The sequence below is a fragment of the Neoarius graeffei genome, chromosome 24, assembly GCF_027579695.1.
Source record: "Neoarius graeffei isolate fNeoGra1 chromosome 24, fNeoGra1.pri, whole genome shotgun sequence".
Taxonomy (NCBI): domain Eukaryota; kingdom Metazoa; phylum Chordata; class Actinopteri; order Siluriformes; family Ariidae; genus Neoarius; species Neoarius graeffei.
The window spans coordinates 56968231-56991587 of NC_083592.1; the positions used below are offsets into that span (position 1 = coordinate 56968231).

General features: G+C 40.3%; 1 protein-coding gene across 1 annotated transcript; it reads left to right on the forward strand.

The window, feature by feature from the left end:
* Window positions 1-22743, forward strand: figla (folliculogenesis specific bHLH transcription factor). The gene is made up of 5 exons (XM_060907144.1): window positions 1-222; window positions 12999-13148; window positions 13251-13340; window positions 13830-13993; window positions 22674-22743. Exons 1-5 carry the CDS (start codon window positions 1-3, stop codon window positions 22741-22743), a joined length of 696 nt encoding a protein of 231 aa, XP_060763127.1.
* Window positions 22744-23357: the final 614 nt, after the last annotated feature.

Below are 23357 nucleotides of genomic sequence, written 5' to 3' on the forward strand. Positions count from 1 at the left end.
ATGAGTGCTCGGAAGCTGAAGGTGGTGGGGGGGTTAATGAAAGTCCCTGAGAGAGAGCTAATGGGTGACATTTTGTTGCGCGAGAGCACCGAGACGGCCCTTCCGGTGCATGTGAATATCGGGAAGCTGCTGAGGGCTGAGGATGGACGGTACACGGACATGGAGGATCGAGCTGATGCTGCCAAGAGAAGACAGCTAGCCAACGCCAAGGAGCGGCTCAGGGTCAGTGCACCTGCCATCCGGGAAAGAGCTAGCGCGCTGAGGCTAGGGGTGGGCGATACGATACTGCAAACTCATACCGGGCCAGAGGTGCCGATACTTTTTGTACTTAAAAAAGCAGCTTCTCTACTTTTGTGTTGGAGAGTAGCCTGGCAAGCCAGACTAAATGTGAATATTTAGTCTGGCCTCGCTCGTAGGCATTTCTGAAAGGTGTGGGAGGAACAACCCGTTGTCTTTCAAACTGTCTCTGTGCGTATAGGCCAACGCTCTGACCAATCAGCTCAACAGTGACTGTGACGTAGTCAGAGTGACAGAAAGCAGTGGGGGAGGCCTTGAAATAAATAATTTTTCAAAATGCGTATTAATTAACAGGTTCTCGATATTAAGAAGTTTGGAGATAATGACCACAAGTTTGGAGTCTGTACCACATACTTAACATTTTATTTTTCCAAGTGTTTTTCAAGGGTTTGCTTAAACTGTTTGAGTTTTTATTTAGTGGTGTTTGGTGAAATAATTTCCCTTAAATTTAAAATAACGGGAAAATAAGAAACAATCAAAAAGTAATGTTTCAAAGCTGTTTATTAACTCTTCGTACTGCACAAACTAGCCCCATCCTTTTGGCTACGAGCGGAGCCAGCTGGTCGGCAAAACAGCGAAAACGCCCTTCTTGAAAAGGAATGAGCGGAGAGCCTCTTCCTGCTCATGTTTCAACGAAAACTCCAAGTCTAATTCTTCTAAAACTGATTCCAAAGCGGAATCAAACTAGCGCTGTTCACTAGCCATAGCCATCTTTCCTGTTGTGCTTTCTCCAGCGTCGCACAGCCTTGTCGTCACTCCTGCAAAAGCCCGCCCAAAGAATCCAAATAAAAACCTTGCGTTGTGATTGGCGGGCACGATTTGATGCCCGGGGTGTCTTGTTGATATGGTGCGAGGCTAGACCCACTCGTAGGCAAAAATATTTTTGGCCGCTAGACGGGTGGGTCTAGTTTACTAGGCTAGTTGGAGAGGGCAATGCGTCATTTATGAAGTTAAAGCATCAACAGGCCTAGAAATTCATATATTTTTCCACCAGCCAGCCGGACTAGTTCCCTTCCAAATCAACTCGCCAAAATTTGTTCATGTATGAATTTTACTTCTGTCAAAAATAACACAAAAGAGTCATTACCATTGTTCATGACTAATGTGCATTTATTTCAAGACCTGAGTATTTTGATACTGTTAAATACATAGCACAGAGCACCATAATATAATATCAACAAATAATATATTGGAAAACTTGGCAACTTGGTGTATGAGTATTGAAAACAAATATACTGACTCTCATGACTATAGCACCCAAAATATGTCCAACATGCTTTCTGTATTTCACCATTTATGAGAGAGAAAGCATTAGGAGCTTCATATTGACTAGGAATCAAGGTGGAAAAAATTAATTATTCCATAAAAATTGTATTGCAGCCAAGGCCTACCCTGCTCCCACGTTTGCTTATAAGTCCTTTGTTGTTTCTCCTTCTTGTATGCTTTATCGGCGGCCTTTTTCTCCTCTTCAGACCGAGGTCGCTTTGTCCGTCTCTGGCGGTTTCTGTACACCTTTCAGAAAATTCCACATCGCAATGGAGCTTTGGCAGACGTAGATGTAAACAACAAAAAAACACGTGTTTAAATGGGTGATAATGTGGCCACATCTATTGAATTTGATAACATGATTACTGCAATATTCAACGAGATGCGTTATATGCATGCACAGTAGTGAAAAAACCGACAGCCTGACTCGTACACGATATGATTCGGAATTCTTCGGTACTGTAGTTTCCGTCCTGCCGATAAACACATCGGTGAACACACATGGCACACACTTGATGTGTGGCGGCTTTAGTTGACGGTGTGTCTGAATCTTTGCTTCATATCTCATCTCATTATCTGTTAGAAGTCCCAAGGTCGAGATATAAACAGTGGGGTGATTGTTCTTTTGCTGTCGCTGCTCCCAGACTGTGTAACAATCTGCCTCCCGACATTCGCACCTCTACTGATCTCGGCCTTTTTAAATCGAAAGTTGAAGACCCATTTTTTTAGATTGGCGTTCAGTCCTGACTAGGGGAGTCTTGTTTTTGAGGGGTACTTTGTTTTGTCTGTTCTATTTCATGTACTTCTGAAAGGCTTTTAATAACCTGCAGCACTGTGGCACCTTCTGCAGTCAAAACCTGTTATGTACTGTTTTATACAAAACATTGTTTTGTGTTTTAGTGTTATGTTTTGTGGCTTTGATGTAAAGCACTTTGGGTACCTTTCAGTTATTGTAAAGGGTTATATAAATAAAATTTGATTTGATTGATGCTGGCGGCACAGTGGTGTAGTGGTTAGCGCTGTCGCCTCACAGCAAGAAGGTCCGGGTTCGAGCCCCGTGGCCGGCAAGGGCCTTTCTGTGCGGAGTTTGCATGTTCTCCCCGTGTCCGCGTGGGTTTCCTCCGGGTGCTCGGGTTTCCCCCCACAGTCCAAAGACATGCAGGTTAGGTTAACTGGTGACTCTAAATTGAGCGTAGGTGTGAATGTGAGTGTGAATGGTTGTCTGTGTTTGTGTCAGCCCTGTGATGACCTGGCGACTTGTCCAGGGTGAACCCCGCCTTTCTGAATTTCTTTGAGCTTCTCTGTTGCGTTTGTGCTGTGGTGAAAGAGCTATAATAGCACTGCACCTCTGCTGGATGTCAAGAAGATTAGGGAGAGCCTTAATGGAGTCTTTTACTACTAAACTTGAGGTGTGTGCAAAACATGGATAATGTGCCCAACCTGCTTTGCGCACAGCAGCAACCATATTGGCAGCATTATCTGTGACTTACAGCTTGAACCTTGGCAGTTATGCCCCATTCATCACTGATTCTTTTTAATTTGAGGCAAATGTTGTCAGCACTTTTTTTTTTTTCCTGAAAAACTACTGGTTTCTAGGACATATGCTTGCATTTGCCAGTTCTCATCAATGATATGGCATGAGACAGTTAAATAAGCCTCTGTGGCTCATGATGTCCACATATCTGTTGAGTACAGCACTGCTTGTAACATCCAGATATATATATATATATAAATATAAATTTTTTCCACTTTTGAGCAACACTCCATACAGTGCTGGTATTTTCTCCCCACCATTAAATTTTTCCTACACCGAATCTTGTAGCGAGGATCAAGTGTCTTTACAAAAGATTCAAGATTTTTATTTGTCATATACACAATAACAGACACAGTGGTTTATTATTGGGTAATGAAATTCTTATTTTGCAACTGCCTGACCAAACTACGCTTACCAATATAAAAATAAGTGCATATGGAATGCAAAATATAAAGGTAGAGTGAAAATGAAGATAACATATTTAAAAAAAAAAAAAAGAGGGGCAAACATAGAGGTAGATATACTGTGCAATGTCTTGTGCAAAATTGCTAATATAATCCGTGGTTCAAAAGCCTGATGGCCTGGGGGTAAAAACTGTTTGTCAGTCTAGTAGTCCTTGCTTTCACACTCCTGTAGTGTCTGCCAGATGGTAGGAGCGTGAATAGTCTGTGTTGTGGGTGTGTTTGGTCCCTGATGATGCTCTGTGCCCTTTTTGTGACCCGGGTGTTGTAAATGTCCTGTAGTGGGGGGAGGACAGCTCCACAGATGAACTGTGCCATTTTAATGACACACTGGAGAGCCTTTCTGTCCTGAGTTGTGCAGTTCCCGTACCACACAGTGATGGAATTTGTCAGGATGCTCTCCACTGTGCACCTGTAGAAGTTGCTGAGGAGTTTGGTGGACAGTCCAAATTTCCTCAGCTTCCTCAGGAAGAAGAGTCTCTGTTGAGCCTTCTTGATGGTCTGCTGTGTGTGTGTCTCTCTCCAGGTGAGGATGGTCTGCTGTGTGTTGTGTCCAGGTGAGAAGTCTAAAAAGTCCAAAACTTCTAAAACCCTCATCATCTACCACAGATAGAGGTTGTAGGTCCTTTACAAACATTTCAGCAAGGCTCCTTGTTAGCGTGCTTGCCAGAGGCAAGCACACTATTGTTCTTAAGTTTACTTATTCTGCCTTATTCCGACACGTTTTTTGGATCCACTACTCTTCCTAGGGCGTTCGAGATGAACACCGTTCCAACTCTGAGACGTCTGGCCTGAAGTGTAGTGTACTTGTTGTATAGCTTTTGGATCAATGTGCCCATTCTCTTTTTTCTTGGTTTTTTTTTTTTTTTCCCCATAAAGAATGAATAGGGCTCATGAATCGAATTGTCCTACTCTGACACACTCCATCGCAGATGCACCAAACCTCATGTGATACTTCAGGCCAGCTACCCCAACACATACATGCAATCAGTTCTGACCCGCACTCATTTTTCCTTTCTTTTTGCTCATCCCTTTTTCCTCCATAGGCTTGCATTGATTTTTGGCCCCATTGAAAATGAATGGTGTTTCAGGAGAACTTTCACTCTCCAATTATTTTTTTTTAAACCAAGTGACAACTTCACTTGATGCCTCAGGCCAAGTCCCCACACCGATCCATTCCCTCATCTGAGACCTGCACTCATCTTTTCCTTGGTTTTCATGCATCTCTTTTTACCTCCATAGGCTTCCATTGATTTTTGGCCCCATTCAAATGAATGGAGTTTTGCTCAGTAACACTTCGCCACACATCCACCAAACTTCATACGGCACCTCAGGCCAAACCACCATCACACATGATATCGGTTCTGATCCGCACTCGTCTTTCTCTTGCCTTTCATCTGTCCATTTTTTTTTCTCCATTTTGCCGCTAATCAATGGAAGCTTGACTGAGTCATTCCTGCCTTCCCCCATAGGTGATGATGCATTTGGCAAGGATCTGCTCATTTGAGACTTTGACAGCAAATCAACTTCAACTCAATGGCCACTTTATTACGAATACTTACACACATACATGATAGCAATTAGTATACAAGCATTCACGTGTTACCATGCTAGCTGTTAGCATGTTACCCATTACAATATCATGCCTGTTAGCATGTTCACCATTAGCATGTTATCATGAGAGCTGTTAACATGTTAGGATTACCATAATAGCATGCAGAGTTTGCATGTTTGCTGTTAGTGTTCGCCTGAGCATGTCAGCATGATAGCTGTCAGCATGATAGCTGTCAGCATGATAGCTGTCAGCATGATAGCTGTCAGCATGATAGCCTTAAAGTGTTAGAATTTTAACAATTGGCATGTTATCTGTTGGCATGTTAGCATGAGTATGCTGTTAGCATGTTAGCTGTTGGCATGCTAGCTTTTCTGCTACAGCTCAGCAAGCACACTTTGCATTTTCTCTGTGGAAATGCAGTCTAGTATAACTGTAGCTCTTGGGGAATCACCTAGGAGAAACAACGAAATAATTAAATCTATAACCTATCTGCATGTAGCCTAAATATAGGAACACTAATGTTCCTTTGACAGCTACCACAAAAGGGTTATTATATTCAGCCATATTCATATTTCAGGTTTGAGGTATGGATCTTTGTGAATAATTCATTTAGATTTATTTCAACTAGCTGAATATATTATGACTGTCTGAATAGTCTATATTTAATCAGTCTGCTAAAATTACAACTATGATGACCAATTATACTTTGAAAAATAACATAAATGCTGAAGATGACTAAATCTTACTTTCACTTCTATAAATCAGCTACCTGGATATTGTTGGCCATGCTGCAAGGCCAACCAGTGACTTCTGTCTGGGTCCTGGGGGTCTGCCTGTGGTTGGGGGATTCCCCTCCTCCGCCCTCCGTTTGCTTTGGAGCTCGGAGTTCTCATGTGGGTGGGTTTTAAGATGTTTGTACAAATTTGTGGTGTTGCCATAGTACCTGATTTCTTTTCTGCAAACATTGCAGGTTGCAGTATTTGGTCTGAAACTGTAAAGTAAGACCAAACAGCGTGCCTCTTTCTCTCTGCCATGTTATAATGCCAAGCAGCGCACTGCTGCAGGGGGCGGGGTTTGGGGGACAGAGAGAGCATGAGCAAAGTGAGTGAGAGGAACGGTGTTTGCACATGCACAACCACTTCGATGTAACAGGAGCTGTGTACTGAATGTAGAGAAGAGAAACTGAAACATACATATTGATCTCATCATGCAAATATCGATCAATACCAATGTTGGTATTGATTATTGAGCAATTCCAGCGTTATGGACGTGACACTTGAACTCAAAATGGCAACAAATGACCCAGTGCATGTTTTATTGTCTCCCAGTATTTAAACAGGTGTTGCATATTTTAAGGCTGTACCATACTGGAGAAGTGATAGAACAAGAACAATTCCCATAGTACATCTAGGGCATGCCAGAAAATGCCAATAAAAGATGCGTTATGGATGTGACAGAAAAAGTATCACTTTTCTTGGGTGACTGTACATTTTTATCAAACTCTGTGAAATCGTAAACCTAATGTCAAAATGGAGATATCCATTTGATAAAGGAGTCCAAGGTGAATATTAAAAAATCTTTGTTTAAAATATTTTGTATTTTATGCAGAGTTTCGGAAGGAAAAGTCAGCGTTATGGATGTGACGAAATTCTGTTATGGATGTGACGCGTCTGAAATAGACATGGTATGTTTAGAAAATCAGCAATTTAACCACCATAACCCTAATTAACTCTCTAAATATCAGCTAAAACTATCAAAGTTCTTAAATAATATTTAGGATGGCTATTGTTTTGCTGTTTTGTGGATTTTAGCATACATTTCTGTGGCTTGTGGCAATAATATAGAATTGTACATGATCAAAGTTATTCGTGTCATTAGCTAAAGTAGTGAAGGTGAAGGGAACAATTCTTGTGACAAATTGATTCAATTTATTCACATCTGTAAAATACAGGCCTAGGTGATATCTCTGGGAGTGGTTTTGATGTATTACATGTTGCTTTATTTTTGCATGGTGAGGTTGACATTTACATAGAATTGCCCATTTTTAGATCAATTCGCCCACCACTAGTTGAGACACTAGAGGGTTTTTTTTTTTTTTTTTTTTTTTTTTTGAGCGGGCGCGTCGAGACCCGGCCGCTCTGTTTTTTGGAGTCATTGAAGTTTTCCTGGGTGGGCTTCACCCTTCGATCTTCTTAATTTAGTTAAGCGAAGAGAATTTGCTGGTCAAAACATCGTGCATTTTGGTTTCGGGAAAGAAAAGTGGCAGTGAGTTGTTCAGGAGCTGAGAGTCGATACTTCTTGGTGAGCGGAGTCAAGTAATCTGACTCACTGGAAAGAGTCTGGAATTTCAAATCCTTTAGCTTATTTTAAGTAGTCAGTTTATATAATTTTTTTTTTTTTTTTTTTTTTTTTAAATTTACTTAACCTTTGGGTTACAGGCGAAACAAAATTGGCCCAATAGTCAGGGCTGGGATTAAAAGCTACACCTAAACCAACCTTAGAGCTTTAAACACTCTCAATACAAAACCCAGCTGAGTACCACAGCCTAAATGCATCACATTTTCCTTATGCAAATGTATTTTAATTACAATATAAACAAATCAACTAATGGATCTTGTTCAGAATGGATTGGTTTAGTTTTATTGGAACACCCAGTGGCCAGACCTTTTACACACCACTTTTTCACATGGATGATGGATGAAATGGTCAAAGCTACTCATGATGTGCAGTAAAATCTGGCTTTAAAGCACATGAACCAGGATTAAATGATGTGCGCTAATCATTACATCATCTAATGAATGTGTTTAGCACGGCTCGAAATTCGCAGTGGTCCGGTCGCCCGAGGCGACTTAATTTGTCATTTGGCGGGTAATTCCTGTCACTAGGCAGCCCGGCTGGCTAGTTGAAAATAAAAAAATGTGTATATATATGAAGTGAAGATTCAGACTAGGGCTGTGCGATATATCGAGTATATTCGATATAATCTCTGAAAATTCTGTGTGAGATGGATAAAATTATTATATCGTAACTATCGAGTATTTTATGGTCATCTGCTGACTTGCGTTTGTTTCGTGTTTGTTGCGCTTGTTTAAAACATTTTCCAGTGGTTTTCTCCCTGTCCCTCAGGCAATAACGTGAGAAGCTGCCTAAGGGTAAAAAAAACCCAATAATGTCACGCACTTACCAACTAATCCCAGGTGACATCTAGGTGCTAAAAGGAACTTACGGGAAGATTTCCTAGTTTTGGTTTACAGCGCTGACTCAGTTCGTGCAATCGCTGGTGTTGCATAGGCTACCATGTAAGCGCTGTCAATTTCAGCGACAAATTAAAAATGGAAGTGGATGAATTGGTTACTAAAAACTAGTAAGGGGTCAGTCATCTGGCATTTTTTTTGGATATCGCAAGGAGGACATGGAACAGCAAATGCCAATTTGTAAATTTTGTGCAAAAAAAAAAAAACTGTCATCACGAAAGGCAGCAGCACTACAAATATGTTCCATCACCTGAAAAACTCACCTGGTACAGTATGAAGAGTCTCTTAAACTCCGAACTACTTGCCCACGAGCTAAACCCCCCCCCAGCTAAACAAATGACCATAGCGGCCTCGTTCTCCAAAGCCCCCCCATATGAGAAAACGAGTCCGAGATGGAGAGCTATAATGGATGCAATCACTAATGTCATTGCTGAAGACATGATCCCAATTAGTATAGTGGAAAAACCAGGCTTCCAAAAATTAAACACACTCGATCCCAAACATGAGTTGCCTGGTCGCAGACATTTTACAGAGAAGGCAATACCGGAATTGTACACATCTGAGAGGCAGAGCCAGAAAACATTCAGTTCAAAAGTGTGCAAAGAGAGAGATTGTTTGCTGGATCTCTCTTCTCTCCCTCAATCTCTTTCTACTGTGAATGTTCCAGTGTTTCTTAGTCAGGTTAATAGCTTGGAGAGCTACCTCTCTTTTTTTAAAAAAAATAATTTAATGAATGAGCACTTTTCTTATTTAGGCTAAATGTCTTTCTCAGTGTTGAGCTGCACTTTATTGATTTGAGCTCTGAGCAGCTCTGTATTGTATTGCCCCTTTGTTGCAATTTAAGATTGTTTTTTCAGTTTGTGCCACATCTTTGTTGAATAAAAATAGTCTTATTTCAACTCAATTGTGATTTAATCACCAACATGATTTAAAATGTGTTGTTGAAAACCACCTGTAAAGGTAACCAAGAATGTTTATTTAATCTGCAGGGATTGTAGTGAAAACAGTAAAGAGTAAAAGTTAGCTTTAATGGGGTCCTTTTAGAAGAGATTTCAATGCATCATGAAATGGAGAAAATGTATCGGGATGTGGGGGGGAAAAAATGAATATCGCACAGCCCTAATGTAGACATTCCGTCAACTAAAGCCGCCACATATTAAGTGTGTGCCGTGTCTGTGTTAATTGATAAAAATACCAGAGAATTCCGAATCACATCGTGTATGAGTCAGGCTGTTGGTTTTTTCACTACTGCACATGCATATAACGCATCTCGTTGAATATTGCAGTAATCACGTTATCAAATTCAATAGATGTGGCCACATTATCACCCATTTAAACACGTGTTTTTGTTGTTTACATCTACATCTACCAAAGCTCCGTTGTGATGTGGAATTTTCTGAAAGGTGTACAGAAACCGCCAGAGACAGGGACAAAGCAACCTCGGTCTGAAGAGGAGAAAAAGGCCGCTGATAAAGCGTACGAGAAGGAGAAACGACAAAGGACTTGTAAGCAAACGTGGGAGCAGGGTAGGCCTTGGCTGCGATATGATTTTTATGGAATAATTAATTTTTTTTTCAAGTTGATTCCTCGTCAACATGAAGCTCCTAATGCTTTCTCTCTCATAAATGGTGAAATACAGAAAGCATGTTGGACATATTTTGGGTGCTATAGTCATGATAGTAAGTATATTTGTTTTCAATACTCATACACCAAGTTGCCAAGTTTTCCAATAGATTATTATTTGTTGATATTATGGTGCTCTGTGTTCTCATTTACCGTATGTATTTAACAACAGTATCAGAATACTCTGATCTTGAAATAAATGCACATTAGTCATGAACAATGGTAACTACTCTTTTTTTGTTGTTGTTGTTGTTTTTTGTTTTTGTTTTTTTGCGTTATTTTTGACAGAAGTAAAATTCAGACATGAACAAATTTTGGCGCGTTGATTTTCTGTCTGGCGAGTTACTCTGGAAGGGAACTAGTCTGGCTGGCTGGTGGAAAAATATATATGAATTTCTAGGCCTGTTTTAGTATACAAGGACTACAGAACACTGGAACATCTTACTGCTTGGAGCAGTTAATTAATAAATAGATTAATGGAAAACTTTTTCATACCACAGTACAGAGACTCGGCAATGAAATGCAGTTTAGCATCTACCACAAGCGGCATTATGCAGATCAGCAAAGTGCAGTTTGACTATATACACACACCGAGTAAATAAATGAAGCATAAGGCTATGGGGTGTGAAGGTGTCTGGTAAAGAATGAATGAAGGTATCCAAAGCTGACTCATCAGTACTTTTTAGTTTTGTGTGTTTAATAATACAGACTTGTGTATGAAAGTCTCAGAAATAAAAGTTGAGAATCTTTGTCAAGGGTTTTCATTAAAAAAAGGGACCTGGCATAAAGAGGTTATTGACTGTAAATCTTATTAAATTGCACCTTAATCACTATTTTATTTTGAGGGTGTTAATGTATAAAATGATAAACATGACACAGAAAATCATCTTAAAATGACATTCAAGTTTCTGAACACACTTACAGTTTGTGACGTCTGAATTTACAGATTCATTTCTTAATGATTTTTTTTAATCCTCTGAATTTTTTGTTTATAAGCTTTATGGCATGGTGAGGCAGAATAAGGCAAAATTTAAAGATTGATTAATGTTACACTTCTTGCTGTTAATTCTCTTAAGGGTTGTTTTACAGTCAGGGTACAAAGTTTGTGTCACAGGGGTCCAAAATTCAAATTGATTCAAACTGGTTCTTGTACCAGTTTTTAAGTGGACAAGTTAAAGAACAGATTTCAGGTAATTTTTTGACGTGTGTATGGTAGTTTTGTGTAATCTGCTATAAGATAAAGAAAAGTAGCAAAAATGTTGTCAAAGACTCCTTGTCAAAAAATAGCTGATAGAAATAAAATTCCAACAGTTAAGAAATTGTTAGTAGTCCATAACATTCACCTAATGTTATAGCATGTGTAATAGTTTGTATTATAAGATTAAGTGTCGCTTTAAGCAGGGCTGGGAGAAACAAATGAAGTGATTCTCAGAGAGGACTTTTTTTTTTTTGACAATTCAGAATCCACTACTTCCATAGTGCTTTTAAATATAAGGCTGTAAGCTTTGTGTTAGTTGTCTCTAATATTTATGTCCCAATATCTTGACCACATTTTAGGATGAAAATCATTTGAGATGTTATTTTATATTGAAAAATTAGCTGTCTCAGAGAGGACACTTTTTTTTTGAGACAATTACATACTAATTTGATCAAAATAGTCTGAAAACTTACTGGCATTCAACATTAAAACTTAACTATGTTTCCAATGATATGGAACCAAATATTTGTTTTATGGTATAAAGAATGATGTAAGTGCATTCCTTTTGGAGCTACCTGTGGTCAAAAAAGCACTTTTTCTAAATGACACGAGTAATTTTGCTAAATATGACACATATTGCCATACATTCACCAAAAATAACGTTATCAATTTTTTTTTTTTTTTGCATGGTAAATAGAGCTATCACAGGGCTACAATAAACAACCAAGTTTAGTGAAGCCTTTTGATATTGAAGATAAGTGTTAAATGTGATTTTTAGCTTGCGTACCCTGATTGTAAAACAACCCTTAACAGTATTACAAATGTAAATTGATCATTTTTATGACGTTAACCCATCCAATCAAATGTCCTACTACAATACTCTGGTTGCCATGGCTATATCTAGAACCGTGTACTAGTAGTAAGGGTGGGCATTGGGCTGCTGTTTAGGTTTGCATTCTTAAAAGAATGTTTGGATCTCAAGCTGTCAGTCAGCTAATTTAGTCTTTTAATAATGTCTTAGTTTAGCTATGAGAGTAGGGCTTCCTTTTGGCCAACAAGTAATGGCTGTCATGGTAACCAACCTGCTAGCACATTATTAAATGCTAAATTAGTCCGCTGACAATTTGAGGTCCAGACTTCCCCTGAATGAAGGATTAAAAACACAAATCTAACTCCTAAAATCCGTCTTTAACAGGACTCCTGATTTAAAGTCGGCTTTTTGATCTGTCTCAGATGAACACGGTCACAAAATGATAAAATACAGGAAACTGATTACTTAATGACTTTTAATCAGTAAATACAAATGTACATCAGAAAAACATGACGACGTTTTGAGTTGAAGGTTGCTTTAAAGTGTAACTTGCTGTGCCATGTTTGTCAGTTTTGTGTGTAACATTTCAAAATGGTCAAGGAGTAATTTTGAGACTGATCAGCTGATTTGTCCTTAATTATCCCTTTTTCTGCAAAAAAGTTTTTCCCATTAGGGGTGTGGACATGCATGTTCCGTATTGAGGACTGGAATACATTCCCCAACAGAGTGAGGAAACTTTCAGGAAGTGAAGACATTTTGTCTGGTCCTCACTACTTCTTCAAAGGGCTGTTTTGAGGGTTAAGACTTAGCTTTAAGGTTCCTTAGGGTCAGAGATGGGGTTAGGTGTTTAGTTGTGATGGTTGAGGTTGGTGTAAGGGGCGAGGGACTGCATTGTCAACAAGTCCCCACAAACATGGAAGTATGAGTGTTTGTGCATGCATGTGAGAAACGCTCTGCTGGTCCTCAGTGTGATGTCCTGGCCTGTGGTGCCCCCTCCAGGTGCGGAGTCTGAACAGCATGTTCTCCTATCTGAGGAGGATCGTGCCGGTGATGCCCCGAGACCGCAAGCCCAGTAAAGTGGACATGCTGAAGGCAGCGACGGAGTACATCCGGCTGCTGTCCTCTGTGCTCAAGGACACCTCGGCACACGTAAGCACAGATCTGTCCCTCACTCACATTCACGCTTCAGGATTTTATCACAAACAATGTTTGAATCTCAGTTCTGTGATGCTGGTGAAATCTTCTCAGGAGGGCAACGCCGCTTCCAGCGAGCTGCTGGAGAACGTGAGCAACTACTCGCTGTTGGATGATGGGTGTGCTGATCTGTGGAGTGTGGATGATGTGAGTTAGACTTGTGTGCATTTTTATCACTGAAATTGAAAAGTAAACCCTTCTAACAAATACTGTCTATTTAAAAAAGTCTTTTCTGAAGTAGACAAGTGGAAACTCCTTAACTGTCCTTAAAATATCAGTTAAAGTAGGGATTAAATTCATTTAAAAAAACAAAGTTTGGTTAATCTATAAAATTTTTTTTTTTTTTGGGAACAAATTTGGTTAGTCTTGTATTATTGTTTAACTCTCTCCATTTAAATTGTAGTGAGAAAGTGAATAGTCTTTAATGGGGCGGAGAGTGTACACAATAAATAAACTCTACTGTATATTCTGATGCTTTGAAGTGGTGTCATAATCTAAGAGCCAATCATGTTTGAATATGCACATGCAGTCCATGGAAAATGGCACGTCCCTTTGTTTATGGTGCTTTTCCTCTCAGTGATAACCAGTTTGATTTTTAACCTCGTCTCTGTCTTTCTCCCCCACTCCGTGTCTCAGGTGCTGGACTCTCTGTCCAATCCGTCTCTATCGGTTGCAGCTCCATCCGTCGCCACAGAAGCAGATGAGGTGGATCTGGGCAACATGAGTGTGCAGTGTGCCGTCCCGGTCTACATCATCCAGGTTGGCTCTGACCACACCCTGGTAAAGAGTTTGAAGTTACAGTACTGTGACCATGTGCTCACTTGTACTGAGTGTATTGTAACGTCCTGTGCACTGAGTCTGTGCTATCTCTCTCACACATGCATGGTAAACTTTTTAAAGGTGCAGATTATAACTTTTTTAAATGCCTAGCGCTTCAATACTTATGCCATATTAGAAAAATTTGGAAAAAGTTGTAATTCTCAACGTTGCCATGAAGTGGAATGGGATAATTTTTTCAGTTTTGTGCTTCTTTCACATTTTTCTGGCCCAGAAATTGGCTCCACCCACCAGCTGCAGCAAAGTTGCCGTGTTTTCCTGAAAGGAGAACTGAAATCGTTTTTAAACTTGCTTTTTCTTAATTAACGTGGTGTTAAATTACGTTTTAGTAACCTTATATCGTGACTCAAATATTATACTTATCGGCCTATTCAGTTTTTAGCCGTGTTGAATTTAGTTCGTTTGGTCCGTGGCAGGCGTTGCTTATCCGCGTGATCGTCACGAGACTTGTGAGATTTCGAAACGTGAAGTGTCAGCCAGGTGTCAGTGCCACCATTTTGTGAACTGTTTTCCAAACGAAATGTTGCACAAAAACGAGTTTAAATGACGATTACTGCCTACTTTTTTCAAACTTTCCTGATTGCTATCAAAACAAACACAACTTCCGGCTTGATTACATCAGCATTCAAAAGAGGTGTCCGAAATCACTCCCTACTCGCTATATAGGGCACTTTATAGTGAGGACACCATTTTGTAGTGCTGTCCGAAACCTTAGTGAGGATTATTTCCACCCTATACAGGGGCTTCAAAGTTTGGGAGAATAGCAGGGTACAAATAATTTACAGCAGGGTGCAAAATGGTAAAATGTCTGCCAGCGGCAGACATAATGCATGCAAAGCGTGCAGGGAGATAGATAGATAGATAGATAGATAGATAGATAGATAGATAGATAGATAGATAGATAGATAGATAGATAGATAGATAGATAGATAGATATGCATGCAAGTACGAATTTTTCATGGGGCGGGATGGTTTGGAACAGGCCATCTAAAATTGGGATAACATTTACCCGGGACGGGTATTTGAGGCGGGTCGTTAAGCTTGATTAGCGTTGTTACGCACGCCAGTGTTTCCCACAGAAATTTTGGAGACTATGAGGGAGGTGCGGGGGTTGTTTAAAATTGAGTGATATGTTAAATATTAAGTTATTACTGAAAAACTATTGATTAAAAAAACAGACACTGAGAAATGGTCCTATAAACAACTTTACCAATATAAAAGATTACCAGGACTACAAAAATGCAGAAAAATAGGCTTTACTTATCCAAATGCACCTGTTGGTTCAAAAGTTAAAGTGCAGAGAACCTCACAGCACAACATGAAGTTCCCTTAAAATATAATATAAATGCCTCAGCTTTCATGTAAGAAAAAAAAAACTATTAATACTAGTGCTGTGTGCAGGCAGTCTCTCCTGAAGACTAAATTAAACAATAATTATAAACTAATAAAATAAATGGCTCAGGCTTCATAGAAGAAAAAAAACAATTTGAACAGAATCTCACAGTATGATGCTGAAGCTGCCTAAACAATGGAAAATAAAATACCATTTTGGCAAAAACGTTGGCATCCATTAATTTCTTGTATTAAGTAAAAAAAAAAAAATGTTGCCAGATACTGCTGACGTTTTACAGCCCAAAATATGTTCAAAACCCGCCAAAATGCACTTAAAACCGCCCAAATTGGGCGGGAAACCCCCCAATCTGGCAACATAGGGCAGTAATGGCTGCACTCATGTCGAGGATGTAAACACAGTTGACGTGGCAACGGACATACATGACATAGTGGATGTAATTTACGTTCACAATTTTTTTTTTTTTTTTTTTTTTTTTTGCTGTCAGAAATATTTAATATTAAATTGTGTGACTCGACTGACAATAGCCGGCGGCATAACAAGCCATAGCCGGCGATTTGCTGCCAGTGACCGGCTACTTTTTTTTTTAAAGATTTTTTTGGGGGCTTTTTGCACCTTTATTGGATAGGACAGTGTAGAGACAGGAAATGAGCGGGAGAGAGAGACGGGGAGGGATCGGGAAATGACCTCGGGCTGGAATCGAACCCGGGTCCCCGGATTTATGGTATGGCGCCTTATCCACCTGAGCCACGACGCCCCCTTGACCGGCTACTTTTGAGACCGCTGCCTATATAGTGTACTCAAAGTATCCACAATGCATCAGAGTAGTGTACAACCGATGGTCACTAACCAATATATCCCATCATGCATTGTGGTCACGCTGAAAGAAATCAAATTAAGTCTCAAATTTGATTTAATAAAAGGCAGCGGCAGAGAAGAAAGTATTCAGCCTTGATTTAAAAGAACTGAAAGATGCAGGTACTTTGATGTGGGGAAATGTGCTCAGTACAATATGTATTTTATTTTGAAAACCCACCGGCTGACTGATCTGGGACGTTTTAATTGTGCGACAGTAATGACATAAATACCAGTGCGACAGACTAGTGTCCAAAAGTGTTTTCATTTTACCAATGAGCTCACTATATAGTCCTCTATATAGTAATTCCCTATATAGGCGTAGTGAACGAGTGAGCGATTTTGGACATGGGATGTTGGCGGATGTTGGTCACTTTGATTTCCGCTGTATGTTTTACTTCCGTCCTACGATGTCTTGCACAGGTCTCAACAAATCTCGTTTACGGCCATTGCTTTGACATATGGACTGATATATTACAGAGCGTAGTTCACACACACAACTTGCTATAGCAGTGACAAAATGGCTCTCAAAAATGCATTCCGATATTTAATAAAATGAGAGAATTTTGATAAATTTTGCCTTCAGTTCTTCTTTAAAAGGCAGTTTGCAAGATGGATGCAGCGTGCTGCCTTCAACTCACGCCACACACAGGAGTTTTATTAGAGATGGTACAGTCCAATTCCTAGGATCAGTAGAGGGCATCTAGCAGCAAAAACGAGGCTCAGATATCTGAGAAGGATTGAATTCAATCAGATTGTGTAACAAATTGGGGGGGGATTGGAATTGGCTTTGAAAGGAGTGTGGGTTTTTTGTAGTAACTGTAAATGTTGAGGTTTATAACTTTTGCAGTGTAAGTGATTTGTGCAAAAGCTGTGGTTTTGCAGAAATGTTTTTAGCTGTGAATATCTTCCTGCCTTTTTTTTCCTTGACATGTTTCAGTTTTAAAAGAAACTTTCTGTAGCTTTCAAAGGAATGTGTACAGGATGAGTATCAATATTTGATATGATCTTATACCGGATGCTTTCATCAGACTCGAGGATCTAGAAGCCTCCTCCCATTTTCTCTGAACGGATATGAAGAATCGATGCGTGTTTGGTCGACTTCCGGGCAGGGTGTAGGATTGGGGATTTAAGGAGGCATCAGTTACAGTATCGGGGTCGGTTCGGGGGAAACTGAAGGTCAATGCGCTGTTCAGGCAGCAGAATGCTCTAAAGTTACAAACTGCTCCTTTAAAATATTACACAAGCAAGCATATGATTTACTGATGAATGAATCTCTTTATTGCAGGTCTATCAGACGAGATGAGGATAAGATTCGACAGAACACAAAGCTCATACTGAAACATGAATTTAACCTTGAAATGAAGGTGTTTTTTTTTTTTTTTTTTTTTAATTTGAACAGATGAATGATTTAACATCTAGAGCTGCTAAAGTATTTTGTTCTGATTTGTCATTTTTGTGTGTATAATTTGTAAAGCAGCCTGTGTGAGTTTTGTAATGAAAGCTTTCTAATAAAATGCTGTCGGCCCTCAGTCTGGTTTCCACTGAGTGAGTGAAGTGTTTGGGGCAAAATCTGCAATACCTGCTCTCACCAGATGGAGGCGAGTGGGTTAATATTTGGGTGTAGGACAGTTGTCTTTTGGCTGCTCCCGATTCGGGGTCGCCACAGCGGATCGTTCATCTCCATTGCTCCCTGTCTTCCGCATCCTTCTCTACCACACCTGCCACTTTCATGTCCTCTCACCACATCCATGTATCTCCTCTTTGGCCTTCCTCGTTTTCATTTGCCTGGCAGCTCCATCCTCAACATGCTCTGCATTTCTTCTCAGGATGTGTCCGTACCATCTCAGTCTCCTCTCTTAGCTTCATTCCCAAGCTCTACATGTGCTGTCCCTCTGATGTGCTCGTTCCTTATCCTGTCCAACCTCGTCACTCCCATCGCAAACCTTAACATCCTCAACTCCGCCACCTCCAACCCTGCCTCCTGTCTTTGTTAAAGTGCCATTCCACCATTGGATGTATTTTTTTGGCATAAAATACAATATATTTTATGACAACATGACTAGACAGAGAAATCTTTTAGCTTCAAAATGATATCTCAAACAATTTTTTGACAACGACAAGTATATTAATTTTGTGACCAAAGTCACCTACCCTTTTAATTTCTGCGCGGTAGTGAAACGTGATGTCATCGGCAGGTTCCCCTTCTTGTGTACCACGTCACATGTGACGTGGCACAGATTATCAGCAATGGCGGATAGAACGCGATTGTCAGCTTCGGAAAAGAAGTGAAGGAAAATAGCAAGTGATGCCCAAAGGAGACGGTCGATGGTGAATATCGGCACAGCAATCGACAAGTGGAAATCGCGTTCTATCCGCCATTGCTGATAATCTGTGCCACGTCACACGTGACGTGGTACACAAGAAGGGGAACCTGCCGATGACCTCACGTTTCACTACCGCGCGGAAATTAAAAGGGTAGATGACTTTGGTCGCAAAATTAATATACTTGTCGTTGTCAAATTGTTTGATATATCATTTTGAAGCTAAAAGATTTCTCTGTCTAGTCATGTCATAAAATGCATTGTATTTTATGCCAAAAAAATACATCCAATGGTGGAATGGCACTTTAAGGGTACAGTCTCCAATCCATACATCACAGCTGGTCTCACTACTGTCTTATACATCTTACCTTTCACTTTTGCTGGGACTTTCCTCTCTCAAATGACTCCTGAAATCCTTCTCCAACTGCTCCACCCTGCCTGCGCTCTCTTTCTCACCTCACTATCGCAGCCCCCATTTTCCTGCACAGGTACTTGAATTCACCAACTTTCTTTATGTCTACTCCTTGCATCTTCACTACACTCTCATCCCCATTCTCATTGATGCACATGCATTCTGTTTTGCTCCTGCTCACCTTCATTCCTCTTCATGCCAATGCATACCTCCATCTCCTCCAAACCCAACTCGACCTCCTTTCTACTTTCACCGCATATCACACTATCATCTGCAAACATCATGTTCCATGGTGACTCTTGCCTCACTTTGTCAAGCTATCCATCACTATGGCAAACAAGAAAGGACTCAAAGCAGATCCTTGATGGAGTCCCACCTTCACCTTGAACCATTCAGTCGTTCCAACTGCACACCTCACTGCTGTTTCACTGTTCTCATACATGTCTTGCACCACTCTAATATACTTCTCATTCACTCCACTCTTTCTCGTACAATACCATAACTCATCTCTCGGCACTCTATCGTATGCCTTCTCCAGGTCTACAAACACACAATGTAGCTTTCTCTGGCCTTCTCTGTACTTCTCCATTCACATTCTTAAAGCAAAAATTGCATCTGACATGCTCTTCCTTGCCATAAACCCGTACTGCTGTTCACAGATTGCTACCTCTCTCTCAATCTCACCTCCAATACCCTTTCCCATAGCTTCATGGTGTGGCTCATCAATTTTATTCCTCTGTAATTACTGCAGCTCTGTACATCTCCCTTATTCTTGTATATTGGAACTAGCACACTCTCCATTCATTTGGCATCTTCTCATTCATGTATTGTCAGGAGGAGGGGAAGAAACTCCTTTTGGAATGAAAACCATTCATTTCTTGTTTTATTTCTTTTTGGAGACAATATTTCTGAGCATAACTTTTTTTTTTTAATAAATTCAGCATACTCTTTGTCCTCTTTATTAGGAACACCTGTACATCCGTCTACTGTTTTCTGCGGTTCTCTAATCAACTGATCCCTTGACAGCGGCACGATGCGTCGTATCATACACTCTAAAGGTGCTTCAGTGGTTCTTCAAATCTCTGGATGGTTCCATGGAGAGTCAAAACTCTGTGATGACCCATTACATTATGCGAAAGGTTCTTCACATTGGAAATGGCATTCTCTTACCATTTGCTGGTCAATGCACATAGGCTATGTTTACACAAATCTGTCTTCACTGCTCAAACAAATGGTTTTAAATGGTTCTTTAAAGAACTGTTGTATGAACGGTTCTTTGAAGTCCTGAAAAAGGTTCTTCTATGGCATCGCCCTGAAGAACCGGTACTGGCCCCATTATTTTTTTAGAGTGTATACAGATACAAATCAAGAGCTTCAGTTAATGTTCAAACATCAGAATGGGGGGAAAATTGTGATCTCAAGGTGTCTTTCACTGTAGCATGGGTGTTTTGGTTTAAGCCAGATGGGTATTTTTGGTTTGAGTATTTCAGAAACTGCTGATCTCCTGGGGTTTTCACACACAGTCTCGAGAGTACACGCAATGGTGCCAAAAACAAAACACATCCTGTGAGCAGAGGGTCTGCAGACTGAAACACCTGCTTGATGTGAGATCAGTGGTCTGAACTGACAAAGTCGATAGTATCTCTCTCTCCAATTGTGGTGAGCAGAAAAACATCTTGGCCTGCACAACACCTCAAACCTGGAGGTGGAGGAGTTACAACAGCAGAAAACATCAGGTTCTACTACTGTCAGCAAAGAGCAAGTGTATGAACACCAGACTGTCATTGGCATGGACTCCCCTATAGTGGACAGTTGAAGATTAGAAAAAGAGCAGGGGTTATTTTATTGTTTTCTAATCTTCAACTGTCCAGTTTAAGTGAATCTGTCACCCAAAGACACCTCAAGGTTTGATGTGTAGTTTGTTCTGATGCTTTTCTGCTCACACATGATTTTATACAAGTTACTATATCCTTCCTGGCAAAAAAATCCCACTCCAACCAATCTGTCCATTTCCCTCTGCCCTCTCTTCAACAAGGCGTTTGTTTCCACGCGCAGAACTGTCGCTCACTCCATGTTTTTTTGCACCATTCTGTGTCAACTCTGAGACTGTTGTGTGTGAAAACCCCAGGAGATCAGCAGTTTCTGAAACACTCAAACCAGCAACCATGATGCGCTTAGTCACACTCCGAGATCAGTTTTTCCCATTCTGATGTTTGAACATTAACTGAAGCTCTTGATTTGTATCTGTGTGATTTGATGCATGATTGGCTGGTTAGTGAACTGCATATATGAGCAGGTGTACAGGTGTTCCTCTTAATCTGTTTATACACAATCAGTTCTTTTATTCAGAACATCATTGCTCAAGCTGTTAATCACAGAATAATCACGTAAACCTGTTAGTGTCGATTTGTTTTCGTCATGATTCAGAATCTCCAGTGAAGCAGTCAGTTTTGGTGAATCAAACCAGTTCGATTCAGTTCAAAGGAGTCGACTCGGTGAAGTGAATCGTGAAGGATGTCAGTGATGTGGGGCTGAAGCTGAGGCGCGGCAGTGGGCTGGTCTACAGAGGGATGCTGTCTCTCTCTCACACACACACACGATTAAAGCTTTTAGTGGTGAACAATTAACAGGAAGAGGCTCGGTTCTCATCGGAGGGAGGAAGAAAAGGGATTAGCTTCATCACTTGTGTGTGTTTGCATTGCTGTGGGCTTCAGGAATTCAGTTCAGTACAATAAAAGGCCACAGTGGAGGAGAGGATGCTGTAAGGTAAGATCCGCCTTCACTCTGCTCTTTCTGCTTCTCTAACTGGAATAAAAACACCAGGATCTTCCTGATGCCTCAGAGATGCTGATTATTATTATTATTATTAGTCATGCATTTTAGTTATTATGAGGGTAAATCGCGGGTGCATCTGTTTGGGCACGGCCTTGTTTTTCTAAGAGTCCTATAGACACAACATAATCAATCTAACCTCATCAATCTTATAATGTTTTATATTCGTAGGCTATATTCATTATTATTGTTATTATTATTATTACTTGGTATATTGTGTTCACCGCAAGCCTAATGCAGGTGCTTAAATAGGCTCCAGGTACGTTTTAGCTGGCATTAAGGGCACTACAGGGGCAATTTTAGGATACTTAACTCGGACAGACCATAATAGACAGATAGATGGTATTGCTTCATAAAATCTATAACGGGCCTCGTCCCAAACCGCCTACCATCCTCCCTTTGCCCCTTAAATAGCCCTAGTGGATCCAGTAGTATGCGACGACGGATTGGGATCGTAACCATGGTGACCTCGTCGTCCCGCTGATGACGTCATATTTTTCTTAGGCCGCTAATACAAATAAAGATTAAAAAAAAAAACAAACAAATAGGTTCCTGTCTGCTGGGTTACAATATTGTGCGGTTTGGGCCTTGGACCTGTAGGTTCGAGAATATTCTGTGCCTTTACATCTCACTGTATGTGCAGTACATGTGTAATTGATGTATTAGTCGCACGCGCGTTGTGTTGGTGCTGATGTTGGCATCAGCGCGCGCCCTAACAGTTGCTAGGCAGCCGCGCGTGAGGCACGAATCCCCCTCCATTAGCATTATGCTAACCAAATTAGCCCTAAGAAGATTTATATTCAGTTTTGTTTCTAACCGACTTCATTTGTCTGTTCACTGATTTAATATCGTCTGTGTTCCGATATCAGCGTCCTGAGGCCTAAACCGCCCTCATCCTCTCAGAAACCCAGGAGTGACGAGAAAACCATCACAGTCTAACTGAATTCACTGAATTTTCAGGGTAATTTGCATATAAATATGTATTACATGAAGAAGGATGGGGGTTTTTTTCTGAAGACAGAATAGATTTAATATAAAATATGTTTTAAAAGTCATCTTTGGTCACAACACCACAAACAAACTACTTAGGAATTTACAGAATTCTATCATGAACGCAGACAAAATGAAGCAGTGCGACTGAGGAGTCGGGAAATACGCACGAAGGAAATGATTACGGATTAAATAATTAACTTTTATTACTGTAATATTACCAACGAAGTACAACCCCGATTCCAAAAAAGTTGGGACAAATTGTAAATGAAAACGGAATGCAATAATTTACAAATCTCAAAAACTGATATTGTATTCACAACAGAACATAGACAACATATCAAATGTCGAAAGTGAGACATTTTGAAATTTCATGCCAAATATTGGCTCATTTGAAATTTCATGACAGCAACACATCTCAAAAAAGTTGGGACAGGGGCAATAAGAGGCTGGAAAAGTTAAAGGTACAAAAAAGGAACAGCTGGAGGACCAAATTGCAACTCATTAGGTCAATTGGCAATAGGTCATTAACATGACTGGGTATAAAAAGAGCATCTTGGAGT

Coding starts and splice junctions, on each gene's coding strand:
- figla (XM_060907144.1), top strand. CDS start 1: ATGAGTGCTCGGAAGCTGAAGGTGGTGGGGGGGTTAATGAAAGTCCCT. Junction 13,341..13,829: donor ATCTGTGGAGTGTGGATGAT/GTGAGTTAGACT, acceptor TCCGTGTCTCAG/GTGCTGGACTCTCTGTCCAA. Junction 13,994..22,673: donor GTAAAGAGTTTGAAGTTACA/GTACTGTGACCA, acceptor TTCCGATATCAG/CGTCCTGAGGCCTAAACCGC.